Source organism: Pithys albifrons, chromosome Z (assembly GCF_047495875.1).
Source record: "Pithys albifrons albifrons isolate INPA30051 chromosome Z, PitAlb_v1, whole genome shotgun sequence".
In the NCBI taxonomy this organism is placed as follows: domain Eukaryota; kingdom Metazoa; phylum Chordata; class Aves; order Passeriformes; family Thamnophilidae; genus Pithys; species Pithys albifrons.
In genome coordinates this window covers 11970817-11993507 of record NC_092497.1, presented here as the reverse complement: position 1 = coordinate 11993507, position 22691 = coordinate 11970817, and the positions used below count along the sequence as shown (strand labels likewise).

General features: G+C 40.0%; 1 protein-coding gene across 3 annotated transcripts; it reads left to right on the top strand.

Annotated features, from left to right (window-relative positions):
- Positions 1 to 2147: 2147 nt before the first annotated feature.
- On the top strand, positions 2148 to 22399 carry AMACR (alpha-methylacyl-CoA racemase). 3 transcript variants are annotated; one of them, XM_071580781.1, is made up of 6 exons: positions 2148 to 2487; positions 4947 to 5039; positions 5233 to 5376; positions 7929 to 8089; positions 13867 to 14053; positions 21615 to 22399. In XM_071580781.1, exons 1-6 carry the CDS (start codon positions 2154 to 2156, stop codon positions 22022 to 22024), a joined length of 1329 nt encoding a protein of 442 aa, XP_071436882.1. In that variant the 5' UTR covers positions 2148 to 2153; the 3' UTR covers positions 22025 to 22399. The 3 variants fall into 3 exon arrangements, with proteins under 3 accessions (XP_071436882.1, XP_071436883.1, XP_071436884.1); XM_071580783.1 differs by lacking the exon at positions 2148 to 2487 and adding an exon at positions 4529 to 4544; XM_071580782.1 differs by lacking the exon at positions 4947 to 5039 and having other exon boundaries at positions 2155 to 2487.
- Positions 22400 to 22691: the final 292 nt, after the last annotated feature.

The window sequence follows — 22691 nt, the reverse complement described above, 5'->3', positions numbered from 1 at the left end:
GCTGGGGTTGTTTAGCCTGGAGAAGAGGAGGCTCAGAGGTGACCTCATCACTGTCTAGAACTACCTGAAGGGAAGTTCTAGCCAGATAGGGGCTGGTCTCTTCTCCCAGGCACTCAGCAATAGGACAAGGGGTCATGGGCTTAAGCTCTGCCAGGGGAAATTTAAGTTGGATATCAGAAAAAAATTCTTTCCAGAGAGAGTAATGAGGCATTGGAATGGGCTGCCCAGAGAGGTGGTGGATTCACCATTCCTGGAGTTTTTTAAACTGAGATTGGCCATGGCACTGAGTGCCATGATCTGGTAAAGGGACTAGAGTTGGACCAAGGGTTGGACTCGATGTTCTTGGAGGTCTTTTCCAACCCAATCGATTCTATGATTCTGTGAAAATCCAGATATTATCTAGTGTGTGATTATGGTGTTATTTGGGTGTGACAAACTAAACAGCATCAGGTGAAATGAAAGAAGGGGACACAACAGAAATGGCCTGTTTGTATTCAATATAAACCCCAAGGTGAGAGGGAAAAAATGAAACTAGAAATAATTTAGAGAAACAGTGTCACAATACCATGATAATGTCTCTGAAAACAACTCTTTATATGGAATAGTGTGTCTAAGATGGATAACAAGCAAACAAGGCAGTTGCATTTGAATGAAAATGCATATACCTTTCTCCTGGCCCTTTCTTGTGGGTAGCAGCATAGCAGTGCATACAATCAGTTCCTGCATTACAGGGCCTGGTGTCTACCTGGAAAATAGAAAGTATTCTGCCAAAGACCTCTTCTGTTACTGTAGAATTAGAGAAATTCTGCATTCATATTTATGGCCTTTACACGTTTTTGTAGCCCTACTAATTTAAAGAAAGCTATAAAATGAGCATGGAACTGGTCCTGAGGGCATCTTTGCTCTGTCTGCTACACAGTAACCTGAAATACTGGAAACCAGAGCGTAGGTTTGAAAAGCCAATTGATTAATCCAAAGCCAAAGGCTTTCATTACCTTTGCTGGATTTACATCTGTTCCTGTAAGCAGCTGACGCCACAAGAACAGCAGGGCCAGACAGCCCTGTTTAACGGCACATCTGGCAAAAACAACAACACCAAAACAAAACCCAGTTTTAATCAGATGTCATGCAAATATCCCCAGCGTCTGACCTGTGGTTCACAGTGCGAGGCTCTGCCCACCCCGCGGTGCCCCAGAGGCAGCACTGCTGTGTCAGACACTGCCGGACACAGCAGTACAGCGCGGGGAGGTTTTTCTGAGCAAGGATGTGCCTGTTTTCACACTTTTTAGTTGAGGAATCTCTGGACTCTGAATCCCAAGGACCCGAGTCGAGTCTCAGTAGCGACCATCCCCTGGCAGTAAATGCCTCCCTGCCATCCCATCCCGTCAGATCTCGGATGCTGAGCAGAGTCAGCCCCAGTCAGCACCAGGTGCTGCGACAGTCCCGAGGACTTCCCTGTCACTGTCCAAGCTCGCTCGGCCGTGGCAAATGGACCTTGGGACTTAAGCGGTGGGTCCAGTTCTGCGCACGCTGTGCCTCACCTAAAACATCCACTGCGCAGGCTGGACGGGCACACCCACGTGGGGAGAGTCCTGCCCAAATCTTCGTTAGCAAAGTCAGGCCATGAATAACCGCATGGAGGGCAGCTCGGTGCCGCTGCAGGGGCAGGAGCCCCATCCTGGTACAGGAGGCCGGGAAGTGCCGATGCTGTGCCCAGCAAAGGGCTCAGGGGCCCAGGGACACGGCGGGATTCCACGGCGCCCAGCCTGGGACCTCGGGGCTGGACTCGGTGATCCTGAAGGCCTTTTCCCAATGAATGGTTCTGCCATTCTGTGACTTCCCCGCGCTTAGACTGCGAGTGTATAAAAGCTCGGGGTTCCCTTTGTTAGGGGTCCCTGCTCGGAGGCGACCTATGTTATCTAGCTATTACACCAAGATTAAATTAATTTAAGGATCTGGATGCCCGAGAACCTGCCAGCGAGGAAGCCTGCCCTGAGCGTGGGAGTGCGGTGTGTGCCTGCGCAGGGGCCTTGGTGGGTGTCACTGCCCGGGGAAGCTCCTGAAGAGCCGCTGTATGCCGGCCCAGGCAGGACGCCCACTCACTGCTCGTCGCGGTGCGGAGCGGGACGGGGCCACCGGCGGGGCCAGGCGGGATGGGACACAGACACGGAGAGGGCAGGGCCCGCCCCCGCCGAGCCCGCCCCGCATCGCGGTGCCGACGCTCGCAGGCGGCGGCCATGGCGCTGAGCGGCGTGCGGGTGCTGGAGCTGGCCGGGCTGGCCCCCGCGCCGCTCTGCGGGATGATCCTCGCTGACTTCGGGGCGCGGGTGGTGCGTGTTGACCGCCTGCCCCACGCTGGTGCGCCCACCGATGTGCAGGGCCGCGGGAAGCGCTCGCTGGCGCTCGACCTGAAGCGGCCGCAGGGCGCCGCGGCCCTGAGGCGGCTGTGCCGCGGTGCGGACGTGCTCATCGAGCCCTTCCGCCACGGTGAGCAGCGGCCTGAGGGGAGCCGGCGCTGGAGGGCAGGCGGGAGGTGCGGGTCTGCCGTGAGCCGGCCTGGAACCTCTGGAACGGGGAGCGGGAAGTGGGCAGGGAACGGGCTTTGGGGTGTTAGTTCCTGTGGCTGGGTGAGGGGTGCTCTGTGTCTGGTCTGTGCAGTGCAGCACCCATGTGGCACCGCAGGGAAGAGCCGTGGGGAGGGCTCAGCCAGGGCCGTGCCCCCCGGCCGGGACTCTGCACGAGCCGGAGGAAGGCAGAGCCCAGGGGTCAGTCCTGAGTTTGGACTGTGGACGAGCCGGAGGAGGGTAGAGCCCGGGGGTCACTCCTGAGTTTGGGCTCTGCATGAGCAGGAGGAGGGCAGAGCCCAAGCGGTCAGTCCTGAGTTTGGGCTGTGGACGAGCAGGAGGAATGCAGAGCCCAGGGGTCAGTCCTGGGCTGGGGGCAGGTGCCCTGTGAGATGTCCATCCTGCTGATGCCATCCAGCTCACATTTGAAAGGTTGTCATGTGGGTCAGAGGTCTGAGTGTCAGAGCTTACAGTTCCTCTGAATATCTGACATTATATATTTGTAACAGTCATTTATAAAGCACGTATTCCAGGGAGATGAATATGAGAATAAGCATTAGAGTGGTATAATTCCCTTACACAAAGTAACTCTCACTTAGAATCAAAACAAGGTTATAAAATACAGTCTTCATCTTCAGAAGTCATATGTAATTTTAGGAAGTTGCTTTTCACAGTCATCTTTTGCTGCCTGTTTTAAGTCCAATTAATGAAAACCTTCCTTGCATTTCTGCAAATATTTTCCAATTTTAACATTAGGTTAAATGAAAACAAAATTCTTTAACTATTCAAGTATTAAATTACTCAATTTTTCAAAACTATCTTTGAAAAAGATTTTTTGTTTATCTTTTAATTACAGGATGCATTTTTACTAATTTACCACATTTAGGGGTGCTCACCATCTGATTGTCAGTAGCAAAATGGACACTTTTAAGATTCTTTGTTTCAAATACTGACTTTTCAGATCTAACATGTTCCCACTGTTCATGAGCTGTACTTGATGGTTATTTCAGTATCCCCACTGTTCCTTGAGGAGGCTGTTCTGTTGTGAAGAGTATCATCAAGGTCAAGTTGGACAGGGTCACAGAGCCCTGTCCAACTGACCCAAAGCTAATTGAAGACATCTCAGCACTTGCAGAGGGTTTGGACTAGGTGACCTTTACATGTTCCTTCAAACCGAATCCATTCTGTGAGTGTGATAATGCTTCAATGAGGAACTAGCTGAAGCGCTTTGGGATTTTTACAGACAGCATAGAAACAGAAGTCTGTCTCAGTTAAGCATCACACCTCAAAGATGATGGATCGTTTGTCACATGTAAGTCTTTTCGTTAGGAAAACAGAAACTGTTTCTTATCTTAAAATTGTTTTATTCCCCAGAAGCTGTGCAGACAAAATGTAGACATTAAATTCCAGGTTTTCTTTGTAGCTTGTCTCCTGTTTTCAGCAGATTTTTTTCTGTATGAAATTTTGTTTTCTTTGGTTTGATAGATGCTTTCTCTTTTTTTAAGCTGGAAGTGTGGGCAATTATGTAACTAGATACTAGGTCTATGGGCCTGTGAGTGAACTAGACAAATCTGTGACCCATAATGAATCTGGTGTGAAACAGTGCGAAGGTGAAGGCCCAAGTGACAGGAAAGTTTCTTTACAGGCATATGTACCACTGACAACAATGACTTTGTGACACCCAGAGGGGTTATTTGGCACCCAGTTTTCACTTGTGCTTTTGAAAATCATTTACCAAATTTCACCACTTTCTCTTTGGCGTTAATCACTTACCTCTGCTCACTAATTCATGCAATAGATGTGGATCTTAACAAATTTGAAGGTGTAGTAACATTATGGATTAGCCTGTGAAGCAACCTGCAGTAATATTCTGGGGTGGAACAGGCTTTGAAATTGCATCATCCTTTGCCTTCCATATATGCCTCTCTGCAATGCCAGTATAGAGCAGACGTGATAGTCTGACCAAGCTGCACTGAGCCAGTAAGACTGTATAATTTAGTTGCAATTCAGATTTGCTTCTTCTAAAACTACTGTTTTAGAACTGCAACGCCGGAATTATAGCCTTGATTCCTGTAAACCCATGCTGACCAAACTTACTCATTTCTAAAAGGTCTTGACCCTCTGCGTTACAAAAAAGCACATATAGTTTTGGGTGGTTGTTGCAGATCATTTGTGGAATAGTGGCATGGTCCATTTGCATCAGTGGCTTAAAAGATACAGGAACATATGAAGTACCGAGAAACTGAAACAGTGAGGAAAGTATATTGCAATGAAATATGGAAGAAATTTCAGGTGGTTTTAATGTGGAAAATTTAAAAGTTTGCTCTTTCTCTTTTTTTCTTTGTTTTACAAGTCTTCTTAGCTTTTTTTGTCATCCAGCAGTGCAGAAAGTTGTCTGTCATTCCTTTGGAGAAGTAAAACAGGAAAAAAAGCTGGAAAAAACAAGAAAGAACCCTAAAGTTTCATTTCCACTGGGTTTGTATTAAAAATGTATGCAGTATGTCAGTAATTTGTAATGTTCACTTTGTAATATGGATACTGACATAGAATGTATTACTTTACAAAGTGCAATTCAGTTCTGTTGTATAATCTGATTCTGAACCATGTATGTTTTGTTTATTATTAAAAATAAATGTGAATTAGAATTCCTTGTGTATGTGTTTTTAAGGTGTCATGGAAAAACTTGGGCTTGGTCCAGAGGTTCTTCTACAGGAGAATCCCGGCCTCATCTATGCTAGACTTACTGGATTTGGCCAGACAGGAAAATATGCCAAGACTGCAGGTCATGACATCAATTATTTGGCTTTATCAGGTAGGCTGTAAAATGTCTGTTAAATTAAGGGTTTCCCCCACACACACACACTTAAGTCAAAACTCAGGAATTTGTTGAAAGCAGATAATTCAAAATATCTGAGTTGCAATTTGATGAAACAGCTGATCTGATCTGAAGTGTCTCTGTCAGTGAAATGGGGGTTTCCCTTCCATATGGCTTTCCCTGCTCTATTCTCTCCAGTCAGCACTGGCATTTGCTTAACCCCTCTGTAATCTTCCTCACAAGCCAAAAACTGGTCAAGAGAAATGAGGATGTTTTCTGCCAGGTTATTGAGGTGAAGCAGTTCATTTAGGAATCCAGCAAACCAGTCAGCACAAGAAAGGAGAAAACATGTACTGAACAAGGCTGTGTGTTTTGGCAGCAGCAAGCTGTTAGGCTGGATCAGCACATCTCAGGCTGTACATTATTTGTGTTCCTTTGTGCTGTTGTACCAGAATAACATTTTTCTCACTGAAGAGAGGGTTGAAGTTTTTCTTCAGGGCCTGTCTCCTAGAAAATCTGTATGCTTATAATCCTGAAAGGCTGCAGATTACTTTGTGGCTTTGTGAGCTTTTTCTGAGCAAAGGAAAACCAGGCAGCCTAAGATAATTCGGTCTTGTCCTTTTCTGCATGTAAATAAGTATCCGTTGTTACCAGCTGAAAGGCAGAGGCTTAAAACAAAGTGGCAGTGGTATGTTTCATTAAGGTGTTGTATAGATTGTGCTGGTTTTAAGTGTCACGATTCTACAAGTATGGAGTAGCAAACAATAACAATAACCCATCTCTGATAAGGGGCAATCCATGCGTGGTGCCACCTCCTGCCCTTCACACTAGTTCTGTCTCTGCTGCTCCACTGAGCCTGGGAGGGAGGAAGTGGCCCCAAACTTCCTGACTTTCCACTGGACAAAACATTTCTTTTAGATCTGGCAAAAGACCGGAACAGAGGCACTGCAAATGTGGTGATCTGGAATCACCTACTATGAGGAGTCACTGTGTTGTGAAATCAACTTTCTTTAGGGGTGGGTTCTGTCTTCTCTCATTATATAAAATTGTCAGAGAATAAAAAAGATGAAAGAAAGGATGCCTTGTTTGAAACACTTTTGACTTGAAATCAAGATAATTTCAAAGTATTAGGGTATTATTATTTTATATTAATTTTATATTTGTGTAGAGGAGGAGTCAGTACAGAAACAGCATAATCCATCTCTACCTCACATTGTAGTACTTTCTGTTTTACAGAGTGGGGTTTTTTCCTGGAGTTGATTTAAATAGTAGTATTTTGATTAGTGCTGTTTTCCTGTAGTAATTTTGTGTGACATTTCACAGATCAAGTTTTTCTGCCTATTTAAAGGAAATAAAACAAGGTGTTCAAGAGGTATCATTCTGCAAAAGTGAGATCTCATATTCTGAGTATTTTTCTAATGAGCTCTGGCTTTCTGTAACTGAAAAATGACTTGTGTTAGGAACTGTAGAGAGAAGTTAGTATGTTAATCTGCTGATGCCTGTGACAACCCTTAGACTGTTAAAAGGAAGGTTTAAGGGACAGGGCTTTACACTTGCACTAAAGGATTTGCAAACTTTTTTATACTGTGCACTCAAGTTATTTGCACTTAGGAAATGCATTAGACCCTTAGCTAACTAAACAGTGCATCACAACCATGCAGTTCTCAGCATTGTTGACCATGTATTCTGAATGTCTCAGACCTTAGGCTGCAGACATAGGAGAGAGATGATCACACTGGTTTCTTGCTTGGCCAGAGAGAATTGCTATGAGGGAACTACGAAGAGTAAAGTCACAGTAAAGAGGATCATGATGGCAGAGAAGTGTTAACAGATTCAGAATTCTGTCTGAAGTAAACTGGCTTAGCCTTTGTTCTAATTCCTTTAATTTCTGCATAAGTGCTGGTATAAGCACAGGTTCTCTGTGTTTACATTGCATGCAATCAGAGATAACTTTCCTGTGCTACTCACCAGTTCCTCTCACATGCAACCTTTGTTTTTCTCCAAAGGTAGTTGAACAGGGAGGATGGGACTGAAGCACAGTTGTCAGTGCGAGATTCTTTGTTATGATTATTAATTCATTGATTATGTGCACATAAGACTGTACATCTGCATTTTCACTGTAAAATATTCAAAGAAGAACAATTTACCAAAGTTGCTTTGAGACTTGTTGTAATGCCTATTTTGAGGAAGGTTTTGTGCATGTATGAAGTATTAATATAGTACTAATAGGACCATAGTACTAATAATTATTGGGCACAAGGTTTTTTTTAATGAAATTTTGTCCCTGTATAGCCAAAATATCAATGGTTTATCTGTGAGCCTTTTATTTTATCTTTAATTAAATGCATCTTCCTTAATGTGATTTCATATATTTTATTTTACTCTTTTGTGAATGAAAGAGTAACTATTTGCTAGGACACAGCCAAGCAGAGACAGAAAACTGTTGGTAGAAGAGCACAGATTGAAAAGAATGAAACTTTTAATTGCAGAAATGTAGAAATGAATGTTTTTAATTTTATGCTTATGGTTTGTGTTTGCTCTACTGTCAGGTGTGCTGTCAAAGCTGGGTAGAAAAGATGAAAACCCTTACGCACCCATAAATCTTCTGGCAGACTTTGCTGGTGGAGGTGTCATGTGTGCAATGGGCATTGTTATAGCTCTCTATGAACGTTCCACATCTGGCAGAGGGCAGATCATTGATGCAAGTATGGTAAGTTTGTTCTCAAGGAAGGTGGGATTTTGTAGGTTGGCTTTTTCCTAGTCTAAATCCATAAAAGGGAGGAAATTGGATATATTAATTTTAAAATTGAGAACTTGGGAAAGAGAAAATAATCTCATAAAATGGCAAAGAGTTTTCACCTATCACTGCTGCTGTAACATCTTTATTACATGGAACACATACTGTGACTTTCCTCCTGTCCCTTTTTACCTGCCTGCCTTCTTTACGAAGGAATAGCTGTATATATTTGATGAATAAGTTTGGTGTATGGAGATAGAGTGTGCAATAAACAATTAACATAATGCATAACAGCAAAAATGATGATACTAATAAACTAAAGACTTGCATTAGCTTTATTCAAGATACATCTTCCTAGGAATTTGTGACGTGTCATAGCTTATTAGAAGCACTGTCTCTTGGATAGCTACACTGCCATAAGTCATTGTCAAACAGTCAATTTCAAACACTGTGTGCTATAAAATAAATGAAAGCCTTAATTAGCTGAATAACGAGTACTATGAATTTTTTCCCCTGGAAGGCCACCTACTTGCATGCAGAGGAAAAATACTTATTTATCTTTATCCTTGAAATGTGTTGTCTGCAACTGTTGTTTCTCTCTTGGTCTCTCTCTTTTTTTCCTGTTTTTGCAGAGTATTACAATTAAAATTTGACCTCCCTTTGAGGTGTTGTAGTACAGTGAAGGCTATGGTTTGGACTTAAACAGAAATCAAAAAAAAATTACATTAATTGAAAAAATTTCTCTTGTTGAAGTGATTTTGAAGATGGGAAAATAGAAAGTGGCATTGGCTCTCTTGACTTGAGTATAAATTTTTGACAAATTCACACAACATTCCCAGAAGCAGGCCATGGCATTAAGTCTAGATGAAAATTCTATGGGAACAGTGCAAAACAGGCTTAATGTTTTTACTCCAATAGTGGTTATTAGCAGTTAGTTGTCAAAATGAAAAACTTACCAAGTGGAGTTCTAGAATTGTTTGTTGGGGTTTTTTTCCATGTTTTCTCTAACAAGCTGAATGATGGGTGAACGATTATGTTTAGTAAACTTATAGATAATATGCATATGAGATAATATGCATATGAGAAGGCCAGCCAGAGGGGAAGACGGCCGGCTTGGTTAAATAGGGAGATTCTGAAAGAAATCAGGGATAAAGTTTACAGACTATGGGAAAAAGGGCTGGCTACTTATGAAGAATTTACAGATAGAGCTAGGTCATGCAGGAAAAAAATTAGGTAAAGAAAAGTGGAATTTGAAGTAAATTTGGCTGGAGAGCAGCCAGGCAGAAAGGGACCTTGGAGTACTAACTGACAGGAAGCTCAGCATGAGCCAACAGTGTGCCCAGGTGGCCAAGAAGGCCAGTGGGATCCTGTCCTATATCAAAAATAGCGTGACCAGCAGGACCAGGGAAGTGACCCTTCCCCTGTACTCTGCGTTGGTGAGGCCACACCTTGAGTACTGTGTTCAGTTTTGGGCCTCTCAGTTCAGCAAGGGTATTGAGATGCTGGAGTGAGTCCAGAGAAGAGCAACAAGGCTGGTGAAGGGACTGGAGCACAAGCCCTATGGGGAGAGGCTGAGGGAGCTGGGGTTGTTTAGCCTGGAGAAGAGGAGGTTCAGAGGTGACCTCATCACTGTCTATAACTATCTGAAGGGAAGTTCTAGCCAGATAGGGGCTGGTCTCTTCTCCCAGGCACTCAGCAATAGGACAAGGGGTCATGGGCTTAAGCTCTGCCAGGGGAAATTTAAGTTGGATATCAGAAAAAAATTCTTTTCAGAGAGAGTAATGAGGCATTGGAATAGGCTGCCCAGAGAGGTGGTGGATTCACCATCCCTGGAGATTTTTAAACACAGATTGGACGTGGCACTGAGTGCCATGATCTGGTAAAGGGACTGGAGTTGGCCCAAGGGTTGGAGTTGATGATCTTGGAGGTCTTTTCCAACCCAATCGATTCTATGATTCTATAATTCTATGACTGTGAGTATGCTGGACACTTGGAACACAATTAAGAATGACCTTTTCACATTGGAGAAATGACCTGAAAAAATTGGCTGCCATTCATGGATACCACTGCTCTGTAGTGCTCTTCAGGGAGGAAAATGATCTGCACGAATGCAGTATGAGAACAACTGGCTAAAGTACAATCCTGGGGGTTTGTAGTAGTCACAAGCCGAACATGAGTCCACAATATCATCCTGTTGCAAAACACACACACACTGTATTAGGATATATAAACAGGAAATAGAGCCAGCAAACATTCTGAAGCAATTGTTCTAAGCTATTCAATGCTTATGAAGTCTCAGGAAAATACTGTTTCTGATGCTGACGATCGTATTTCAAAAAATATTGCCAATTTGAGGAAGTCCTAATAAGCACAACAAAAATTATGACTCTAAAAACATGACTTACAAAATAAAATTGAAGGAGTTTGTGTATTTGTGAAACAAAAACTGTGGAGAATTATGACAAACCTGCAAATATTGAAAAATATACTTCTTGTAGTTTGTCTTATTTTCTTTAGCATACGTAAAAGAATTAAAATAATTTGTTAGGAGAAGAATCAGTTGAATTCTGCTAATGTCCTATTGAAATTTGTAGCTCATTTGGAATGGAGTGTGTTGTGGGATTTTTTTAGGACCTTGAACATTCTCTCTTTCAAATGTTCTTGCCTCATTATGCAGAATTTACAGTTCACTGCAGATGTGCATGGTGATCTGTGAAACAGATGAAATAATGTCCAGTATCACAGGATGTACTTTACCTGGCATCTGGTTCTGTTCCTTTTACTTAAATAGCCTTGCAGTGACACAGTTGATGAAAAACTTACAAGCATCATCAGCAGCAAAGACAGTTAAATAGACTGGGTGGACGAGCCTGTTTTTACACCTAAGTTTTTTTCATGGAAGTAGGTATTTTTAAAATCACAATACCACAGCATTTCAGCCGTCATTTCTCTCCAACATTGTTTTTTGTTTAATAAAGCCACTACATAAGTTGCTTTACAGTTTAAGGGGTCTGAATATGTTAATGACTCTGACACAAGGCAGAATTTTCTACAGCAGAAGAGGGAAAATAATTTCTTTTTTAGCAGTTTTGTGTCATCAGGATTACTTTTATTAAATTTTCATGCTACTTCATAGACCTAGTGACAATTTGGGGTTTTTTCATTTCATTTTATTGCAACATCTATTTTTCTGAAGTAATCTGAAGAAATAAATTATTTCTTGTCTTTTGTGTTAGTAATTCTACATTGAGATTAGAATTTTTAATGATGGATGAAATTGTTATTTGTCTTTTATTTCAAGTTAATATGCCGAAGGATTAAAAGTGGATTGGGAGCATTCTTATTATCAGTAATTTAAACATGAGGAACTCCTTTAGTTACTGAATCTAAACTGATACAAAAAGAGGGTAGAGAGGTTCAGGTCAAGGGCTGGACTTGCATCACCTCTTCACGTTGTCCAGTTGTGCTGTGTAAAAAGTAGACACTGGGTGCTGTGTTTCATCTGTCTGCCTTAGAAAAATTGAGTTCCTGGTCTGGATTAATTCATGGATTGCTGTCTCTTCTCACTGACTCTGTAGGGCTCATGGGTGTCTCTCAGTAAGCTGGAGAGTTGCTGTGTGCTGAGTGAGCCGGATGAGGACTGGACACTCTGTACAGCACAGCAGACAAAATTGTGCATCTGCATTCTTGTAGCACACTGGAACAGAGGCATGTGAGTCAGGGCCACATTTCAGGTTCACTCCAGATTCAGCCACAGACCCTTCTGATGATGGTAGACATCTGACTGAGCATGACTTGCTTTTTTGTGAAAGGACAGCCAGAGGAAAGGATGCTGGTAATGATGCTTGCATAATAGTCTCATGGCAGGAGCATTTAGCTGTCCACCAGAAGACTGAGTCCCAGGTTTTTCTCAGCCTGGAGGTATTCAAAACCAAAACTCCTACATACTAGAGGCCTTCATGAGTCACGAGGATAAAAGTTAGGTTAGTGTGGTTTCATTCTCACTTTTGTTTGTACTATTTCAGTCTGCAGAAAGGAACAGAAGGCTTAAGGAGCAGATGGGTCACCCAGTGGGGTGGTGGCTTTAGATTCCTGTGCCTGCTTCAGAGACTGCTGATGCTTTTATTATGAGGGCTATGAAGTGAAATGCAACAATTTCTGTCTCCCCATGTTGTCCTTTTCATGTTTTAAAAGAAGGTGACCACATTAGTGAGTGTGTGGTGTTAACTTGAGCATGTCTTTGGAGGTCTGGTGCAGACGTTAGACACTTTTTTACTTGTCTCTGAATTCCAGTGGCCCTCAGGCAGAAGCTGTCCAGCTGCCCAGGTAGGGATATTTCTGAAGTCCCTATTCCAGTGTAAAACAGATGTGCAATTGTATTTTAAGTGTTGCCAGGGTTAGTAGCACTGTACGTAGGTATTGTACAGGTGCTGGTAGTAAGAGTTTCATCATCACCAAAATCTAATTTTCAATTAGAGCTTATTCTAATATTTTTCCTGTCTTTTATTATCCTTACTTGCAGTGGGTTTGGGGTATTTTTTGTTACTATGCCCAGTGCAAGATCAGATGATTAGTAAAGCAAACTTTGCTGTAATATCCTTGTAATCATTTAGCGAACACGTAGATGAAGGTATACAGTATTTTCTCATATGAAAGTACTTTAATGGACTTTAACATGTGACAAGTAGGGCAGGAGTATTCCTGTCCATGAGGCAAGTAACACACTCTAAACAAAGAAGCCTTCTCAACTGCATAGTTCAGAGATTTTTGTGTTTTAAATTCTTGCTTAGAAAGGTAGAAACTGATAGATCTTTACATCAAAAGGATACTCAGAATGATACAACTCAGGTTTTAATATGTTCTTCTAGAATGTTTCTGGCCATACACTGTTAACTGTTTCATCTTTGCTTACAATTTTTCTAATGCAGTTGAGGGGAAATTGATTGTGCTGGTGAGCAAAACTGTAGAATGTGTTTTATGGAAAGACTAGTACAAGCTTGATAATTGTTGAAAGACTAAGCAAACTGAATTTTCATATGATTGTACTCCACATAGCCAAAATTTTAAGGAGCAAGTTGGAACAGGATGACTCATCTTTTCTAATGCTGTATTTGCCAGACACTCGCGTAGTTAGAGATTACCTTGCTATGCCTGTGTAGCTGCCAGTGATGAGAATGGGAGAATAATTTTTTTTTTAGTTAGTGATGAAGATGAGCTTCCAGTTCCCGTGGTATAAGAGAGCTTGAACCTTTGATTTCCTTTGATTTTATTTCTGAAAATAGCACTTTTCTTATAATCAGTATATTTAAAAAGCTAATGTTGACATAAAAATTTGATACTTACAGGACTGGTACAGGCATCTTTTTTCCCAGAGGTTTAGAAGGCTTTCACAGCTGTCATACTTAAGGTTGTATAGAGTCAAGAAGCTTGTCCTGTCACCTGAAACTCCTTATATTCTCATTTTGAGCTCCTAATGATAATAACATTTGTAAGTGAGGAAACTTTGTGCGTTTAAAGTGTATAATCTGTCTGAATCTGCATTATTACCTTTAGGTTGTTTCTTATTCTTTAATTCTAGATGCAATATAAGTAATACTTGACAATTTTAAGGAATTAAACTGCTTACCAGAGATTTTATCATTAAAAATCTTAACTGGTAGTAGCTTTTTGCTGTTTTGTTTTCTGTAGCATTCAGGTAACAAGCCAGCTAATGTACTGAAACTGTTGTTTTTTTCCTGTAAATTTTCAAGGTAGAAGGAGTAGCATACCTAAGTTCTTTCCTCTGGAAATCAGAAAATATGGGAATTTGGAGCAGACCTCGAGGTGAAAACCTGCTGGACAGTGGTGCTCCTTTTTACGAAATCTACAGGACCTCTGATGGAAAATTCATGGCTGTTGGTGCCATTGAGCCTCAGTTCTATAACCAGTTTATAAAGGGTAAGTAGCGGAGCAGTTGCTTCACATCAGCAAAGCACATTTGAATGAATTCTTCTATTATTTGATTTTGATATATGATTCATGGTTATGTGCTTTCTTTGTAAAAGAAAAACACTTGCCAAAGCCACTTGGGTAGTTCTGTAGCAGTTAAATTGGCTTTCTTCTTCTACTGATTAATTTCTTTCTTTTTCATTCTGCCTTCACCTCCACCTCAGAAACTACACTTAAACTGTAGATTTTCTTCTGGAGTTATGGTAATGGTAGTCTGTGATGTGACTGGAGCACTGAACAACTTCTTTCATATGATTGTGAATATACTTTAAAAATGAGACCTAATTATTTGGTATTGCAAATAAAATTTAAAGCAAATTCAGTTATTTGTGCTATATATATTTTTTTAAAGTAAGTATCTAAATGGTTTCAGGAAGGAATATCCATTGGAAGTAGTTTGTGGTATTTCTCAATGGAACAACATTTTTGTAGAAGCAAATTCTGCTTTATAAATTAATTTCCACCACACATTTTCTGAGTGCTTTACTGTCCAGCTGTGGATACAATTTTTATATTTGACTGAAGACTCTTTAATGTGACTATAAAATATGATTTATATATTTAGGAAATGAGAATGGGTTATGCAAAATATTTGTGTGAAATTGAAATTGATTTGCAGGGGCATTGGGTGATGGTGAGTGGTTGTTTTTGCTTGCATTCTTGTTTTTCTTACATTTTATTTTCCTCTCTGTTACTATTTTTTCCTGCTTTCCCCTAATTTCTTTTTTAGTTATTATTATTTGTTTCTAATTATGAAACTGTTTTTGTCTCAACCCATGAGTTTCTTTCTCATGTTTACCCTTCCAAGTCTACACTCCCAATTCTCACCCATCCTACTGGGGGAAGGGCAGGGAGTGTCTGTGTCATTCTTAGCCGCTGACTGGGGTTAAACTATTACAGCTCCTCACACAGGCATTTACTGCCAGCTCTGCCCCAGAGAGCTGCATTGTGCTAACAAGCCTGTAGTAATTATCAGGGGCTGGTTTTTCAGGAGTTTTTGAAATTCTGGATGGAGCCTGGTAAGATAAATGAAGGTATGGGATTGTAAGGTGGGGTATGTCTTTGGTGACCAGGACCCCCAAAAGAGATCTTGTTCCACAAAGATGTTCTCTTGCATTGTTCTCTTGCAGCTGTGGTGCTGCCCAAGTTCTTGTACATCTGTGGCTATAAATGGCTGCTTCTGTTGTAGCTTAAAAATGCCCATGCAATTGTGTGGAATACCCAAATAAGTGCATGCTGATATGGGAAACCCAAGTGGAAGTTCCTGGAGTGAGTCAGACGTGTCCTACAGTATGTTAGACAGATCAGCTCTCTGGTTTGGAAATGCTGTGTTCTTGGACAAAGAAGACGGTCCTTTGTCTCTAATTGTCCTGAAAATAACTTGTGAACTCAAGTTGTGAGCAACTTGATCTTGAAAAAGAAAATATAGTTGATTATTCCAGGCTTTGCAGTTCTTTGAAATGTTTTTCACTTCCAATCCCCTGAGATTTTCTTGCTTGCAAGAAATCAGAGTTGGAGAACAAAAATAAATATAAAAGTCTATCAAAGTAAAATGTAACCCCTTGTTCTGGAAATTAAGGAATTTAGAATTCCAATAAATATCTTCAGGGAGAATGCTTGTATTAAATACAAAGAAAATAAGAAATAAGTAAAGCTGCTTACTCAAATACCCGTATGTTTGGCATAAAGTGAACAAACACTGACCTGCAGCATTCATGGCTGCAGGATTTTATTCTCTGGAGATTGAGTTGAATTGCACTTACTTTAAAGCTACAGACATGAGATGGACTTTGTTCAAAAAAACACCCCAAATCTAGTGGAGTCTGATTCGGTTCATGACTCTTTATCTCAGTGGACCTTTTCTGGTCTGCCCTACTTTCATGTATTGATCATAGGTACAGGGCAAGAGTTGGGCTTCTGTCTCTCAGCCAGTATATCTAAAGAGAAGCCTCTCATGGTTTACTCCAGTGGCCAGGTGGTACAGCATGGTCATTGATCTCTGTGTCCTATTTAGATAACCCTTTACTGAGGAAAGTACTAAAGTTCTGGTTTTCTTTTAGTTGTTTCTCAGAAATTTAAAGCAGCTCTGAATTCTTCTGCCTGTGTTGGGGCACCTACTTTGGACAACTGTATTTTCATCTTTGAGAGTATTCCCTATGCTTACAATGCAGAGAAATTGCTTGATTTTAACAGCTGCAGCTTCAAAATTACTTACTCCATTATTCCAGCAATAAAGAACTGATATGTATTCATTTTTAAGTCAACAGCAACTGCAATCATCGTTGCCTGTGTTTCAGGCTGTTTCTGTTATATTTAAAAAATCCAACATACAGACTACAGTCTGTGAAGATGTTTTGCTTTTTGCCTTTAGCTGTATCACAGTCTTTGCTCGTCTACACTCTGTGAGTTTTTTGTTTATTTTGTAAAAGTTTGCTGTTTAGAGTATCTGACCAAACTCAAGATTTTCACACAACGTGGCATTTAAAGTAACTGGTCTTTTGTCATTGTTTTTAGGTGCATATCATGAATTTTTCAGACTTCCACATAGGAAATATTTATTCCTTTCAGTCCTTACAGTTTCAATCTTTATGAAGCAATACTGTACTAAATTAGAACAGCAGATGTCTCTTATAGCTTAAGGATTATTTCCTTTCTGGGATATCTATTCCAGAAAAATTAAATTCAGAATTTAAGCCTTTGAATGTTATAGGGAAGGAAAAGCTGCCTGGGAGAATTGTATTGCTCTTTCACAAACCTTAGGAGCTTTGACTTAGGCTGAGTTGTCTGTTCCAGACATTCATTTTAGCTTTGAAGTGGTTTTAGAATGGTATGTTCCAGTTCCAGTTTCCATAATTTCATTTCATAGCTTTTGCCCATAATTCTGGTCAGATCTGCTGGTGAACAATTTGGTGCTGTTCCAGATAAAATATATTCAAAAACCACTTGATGTGTCTCTCTCCATATTCAGAGAGTGGGTTACTTTCGCCACTCCTGTAGGGGAGCAGAAGGATGTGGGTGTTGCAGATGTCAGCTGAAGATTTAAAGATTGCAGAATGGAGAAGGGAGCGTGATTTCTGAACCATTTGTCCCTACACACAGAATCCTGGTGAGCAGAAGAGGAACTGATTTCCTATTGGTTTTGGTTCACTTGTTTTCCTGCCGAATTAGGAACTCAAGTGCTGGACCAGAATGCGGTTGATGACATGGAAAGTTCTTAACGGGTCAGCAGAGGGAAACAGTTTAAGAAAAAAGCACAGATTAGATTGAGATCATTGGTTTTGTAGATCATACTCATAAGGGAAAATTAAATTTATGAATTAGAAAAAAAGCAGGCTATATGAGAAACTGAGCCATATAAAATAGATATAGTAAATAATTGCTGCAGTAGCTGCATGCTCACTGTAGACTGTTTGCTATTAAGAAACAAGCTGTAGTCCTTTTGCAGATACAGTTTTATTACTACAAAGGTCAGACAATAAATACCTAAAATGCCTTGGCATTTGGCTAAAATGCCTATTGCATCTTATGAAAAATCTGATGTAAAAAGCATGTACTACTAATGTTAAGTCTTAATCTTTTGAGAGGAAGAGGCAGAATCCAACTGGCCTGTGAATTGCTTCTGCAGGTTTGTCTTGCGTTTTAGCAATAGGTGCTTAGTTAATTGCTGCAGCCAGGCTACAAGAGGCATGAAGAGCTCAGTAAATACTGTGTATCAGGTTGAAAGTAATGATCTGATTCTGCATTATCATGTAGTGTTAAGTAAGTTACAGGAGGTGAACTTATACGGTTGGGAAAACCACTGACAGTCACTAAAATCCTGAACATGTACTCCATAGTACTCCTTTGATACTATTTTGACACTCCTACATTGTGTTACTTCTATTTGAAAAAGAATGAAAGATTTAGGAAGCACTTGAAAAACACAGTTTACATTGTTAAGAAGGATTTCTACAGGGCTCTCTGTTTTGGGACAGTACAGTGTTGTGTACTGTATTAAAAATGTGTTCATGAACTGAATTCAATACCATGTTGTTATTAAGTTATGCAGAGAGGAGTTTCCTCATTATGTTTTAGACTCATTTACATATAGCGTTATGTTCTATTTGTATTTCCTTATTATGATAAGTCATAAATGTTGTACAAATACTTCAGTGCCAGGTTCTTGCTTCACAAAAATGTTTTCAATTGTGATAATTAGGCATCTCCCCTTGAATTGTATGCAGCTGAGGATACATTTGCAGCAATACTCAGTAGTGCTCTGGGTCTGATCATCCTGTTGCTGAGCTGTCACTTTCTAAAAAATTACTTAGTTTCACAAACTTTGAACAGAAAAAAACCTCTATGTAGTTTGTTTAATGAAACTTCGCTCCTGTCTTTCTGAAGTTCATTCCCCCCTCAGAGTGAGAAGGAATTCTGTTTAGACAGTGCGTGCACCTTCCATCTGTCATTTGGGCCAAAGTTAAAGATCCCCATACTAGATGGTTCCTTTCAGTCATGTTGTGGCAATATAGTTTCAAAATTACTGTGCTGTGACCATGCAATTTTGACAAGAAAATGAGCAAGTTAAATGAAGAAAAGCCTGAACAAAGCTCTTCTCTTTAAAAAGTGTGGCTGAAATACCATAAGAAACCATAAAGCAGTAATACACAGTAAGAAGCTGTAACACAGCTTTGCTAATTTGTCTAATGAATTTTACTGTTTTCTCTTTCTTGAAATAGGTGCCTGGTTTTACTGAAATTTGTCTATGAAATACAGATTTCAGTTTGTTCCATCAATAGTGATATGATGATATAGGTCAATAAAGCTATAGCATTTCAAGGAGATCTAAAGCTGTATCATAAGCAGACAATTCTTCATTTTTTAAGAATCATTTCAGAGCTGAACTGGCATAGGTTAACTGGGCTTTTCTAAACAAAAGAATCCTGGATGAAAATTTGAACTAAAAAACTTGAAAGTAAGTTGTGATTTTTTTACAAGATAGTCTGTGTAAAAGATACTTTGCTTTTGATTACATTGAGTGAAATCTGTCATCCTGTGGTATCCCAGACAATTCTGTGCTGTGTAATTGTTTCCTTGTTGAGTCAGTCACTCCTGCTGTGATTCTGCTCATCTGCACCACAAATGGTTAGCACAAGCTGGAAAATGAGAATCTGTAGTGCTTAAGTGCTGTCAGTTCATGCTATTTAAAGTTGAAGTCCTCAGTGGTAAATGGAAAATGAGCATATAATATTAAATTCCAGGTTCTGCACATTGTTCCATTTTGCCAGAGTGTGTGTGGTTGGGCTCAGCCAACTTTCCATCTGCCATGATCGTCAGATATAACTGTAATGGGATAATGGTAGAGCTCTGTTCATGTTGGACTGGCTGCCAGAACCCAAACTACAATTAATAAGCAAATAAGTCCTTATGAAACAAAGTTTCCAATTGACAGGATTTCATCCATTGAGACTTTTGGGCACTGTGTTTTTACTTGGCTATACATATTGTGGAAGGTAAATTTATTTCACCTCATAGTTTGTAAGTAAACTATACTGCAACTGTTCAGCTTTAGTAGTATACCTTGAAAATTAATAATTAAATTAATTTTGAAAGTATGGCTATCTTTTGTTTAATTATGCATGCTCAACCAGTAGTAGTAGTCTTCAGCTGATCTCTTTTTAGGATGGCATGAATGGTTATGAACACCAGATTGTGGGGTTAGTAATTTAAGGTGCACGTGACTTGATAACACCATCAGGACTGATGTGTACTTTGTAGGAATGTTTATTCTGGCATCTCTAATAAGATGTGAAGATGCTTATTTTGTCTTTGACTGTGTCGAATTTCTTCTAAAAATGGAACAACCCTAAGGCTGTATTGCTGACCCTGGAGACAGGCAATTTCTGTGTGTTTTCAAGTACCAAAGTACAATTTCGAAGCATGTATTCATTTTCAAAGCTACAATTTAAGTATCTTGTGACCAGTAGTGAAATTCTTACATATTATATTAACCTAGGGAGGACTGTGGGCCCAAAGAAGTGCATCTTGCAGAGATTATGCAGGGAAAGAAAGAATTTAAAGAGCAGAAGTATACACATTATCTTTCTTTCTTCTTCCTTGTATGTTTTAGTAGCTGTATGTCTATCCCTCTCAGTGATAAGGATTCTGTACAAACAGAAGATACTGCAAGTTTTTTCTGCCGATCTACAGAGCTCTGTATTTTCACTGCCTTTGACACAGAACTGTTGTTTTCTAAGCAGCTCCCTTTTTTGTTACTTTGTGAAGAATTATAATGAGACTTGTTCTCTAGTCTTTCTAATTTCTCAAATTAACTTCTTTTTCTGAATTAACTGCTTTTTCTGATTTTTTCCTGCTGTTTTCATGCTCTTGATTTTCAAGATGGGACTGTTTGGTTGGCCATCAACATAGCACTTCTGATTTCTGTTTGATGTCTTACAATCTGGTTGTACCCCTGTACTATCTCCATTTTCAAAATGTAATTTACTTGCCTTTTCTCTTTTCTTGTTTCTTGCCTCCTTTTTGAGAGAAACCCTACCAAAAGTGATAAAAATTCTTGCATCTCCTTCAAATAGCAGAATAGAAGAGTAGGGGGGACTGAGAGCAGAATCCATGAGAGCAGAAACAGAGACTGGAAACTGGCAGCACAGGAGGGAGATGTAAGCTCCCCAGTGAGAGGGAATGTGGTGCTTAGATTACAGAAGGATGTGGGACTTGCCAAGTTCAGAAAGTTTTCAGTACAAAGTCTGTGTGCCCATTCTTTGCTCTTTTGTCTCCGAATTCCATATGTGGGTGATCCTTGTGACTGACATGAAAGGCAGAGTTCTTAAAAGCACTTAGTGAGTGAAAGGGCTATGGATTTCACTCTTCCCAAAGAGCAGCAGTTGAGAATTGGAACCTGGGAAGTGTGCTGAAGAAGAGAGAGGGGGACACACTGCTGGAGTCTGTTTGGATTGAGGGAGTAATGAAGCAGGTTGGTCAGGCTGCAGGCACAGAGCCTGGGTACCCTCATCCACACCATTTCCTTATTTGTGGCATGGAAATAACTCTGTTGTGTTGAGCTTCAAGCACTGCAGCCTGCTGAGTGTCCGGTCCTGGCAGATGTGCTGGCTTCTGTGAGATAAGTGTATTGCTGTGGTCCAGGACCAATTCAGCAGACTTCTTTGTTGCTACTGCCAGGTAGAGAATACAATGTTTGTTACAGAAGCTGTTCTCAGGACATTATTATCTCTAGGCTGCTGCTGCTTTTATGGTGTTTATACAAATTAGTGTTTATTGTATGTAGTTAGTTAAAAGGCTGTAGCTGATGCAGTTTAGTCTAATTGCAAGTACTATAGAACACTTTATTCCACTGCTCCTTGCCCTGCACAGATGCCTGAATAAAATTTGAAGTGACTTTCAGTACTGCCTGGAAAATACTAGCTTCTTGAGGAATATATTTGTGGAGAGCACTTAGTCACTTAGTAATTTATCTAAACTATACTATAGCTAAACTTTGCTTTTCTCCTTTCAGGTCTTGGGTTAGATTCAAAAGAACTTCCTGATCAGTTGAGTATCTCTGACTGGCCCGAAATGAAGAAAAAATTTGCATCCATATTTGCACAGAAGACACAAGCTGAGTGGTACAGCATATTTGATGGTACTGATGCCTGTGTGACCCCTGTTTTATCCCTTAATGATGTTGCCTTAAATCAGCATAACAAACAAAGAAGTTCTTTTATCAAAAATGATCAGGGAGAGATAAGTCCTAGACCCGCTCCTGTTCTGTCAAGAACTCCTGCTGTTCCATCATGTAACAGAGATCCTTTTGTAGGAGAACACACAGAAGAGATACTTCTAGAGTATGGGTTTACTAAACAAGAGATTGCTAAACTTCATTCTGATAAAGTAATAGGATTCAGTAAACCCAAAGCTAATTTATAATCTCTGACTGTGCATATCAGACAAACTTCAGGCTGATAAAGTAATTTTTTATGCATTATAATTGTTTGCATTATATTGCTTTTAAATAATAGTTTTTAAAAATGATTGAAGTTTTAAATTTAATTGAAAACAGTGGGAGTTATGTACCTAGGTGGTCTGCTGAATGATAGCGTAATTGTATCTGAATGATTCCATAATTGTACCTGAAGATCTACATAGTTTGCTTAGTAAGTACCTGTAAATTCTCTGAATGTTTAAATATTGAATCCTGTGGCTTGTTTCTTTTAATTCTTAGTTACACCATTGCTTTGTAATGTATGTTGTAATTACATGAAGGCAATACTTTTAATAAAATATAATTATATTCTTCCTAAAGGACTGTGTTGTTTACTCATATAATAGAAGGGATTTTTTTGCTGTATTTTATCATATTAATTAACTTGCTTTATCATGCCAAAATAGTGGTCAAATTAATGCTGTTTGCTTATGTGCTGCTGCAGAGCTATTATAGTGAAGCTAATTTATTTAATAGCCTGACTACATTTTCTCAGTGCAGTCTCCTGATTATATTACATTTGGAATTTCAGTCTGGCTTGAAATTCACTTCAGAATTAATTTTTTTTAATTTTTAAAATACCTGCCAACTATTAATCCTTTCCTCTCTTAA

Excerpts from the sequence above, each read along its gene's own strand:
- AMACR (XM_071580781.1), top strand. The coding sequence starts at position 2,154 with ATGGGACACAGACACGGAGAGGGCAGGGCCCGCCCCCGCCGAGCCCGC. Across the intron at positions 2,488-4,946 it reads CATCGAGCCCTTCCGCCACG|TGCAGAAAGTTGTCTGTCAT; the intron begins GTGAGCAGCGGC and ends GTCATCCAGCAG. Across the intron at positions 8,090-13,866 it reads AGATCATTGATGCAAGTATG|GTAGAAGGAGTAGCATACCT; the intron begins GTAAGTTTGTTC and ends TAAATTTTCAAG.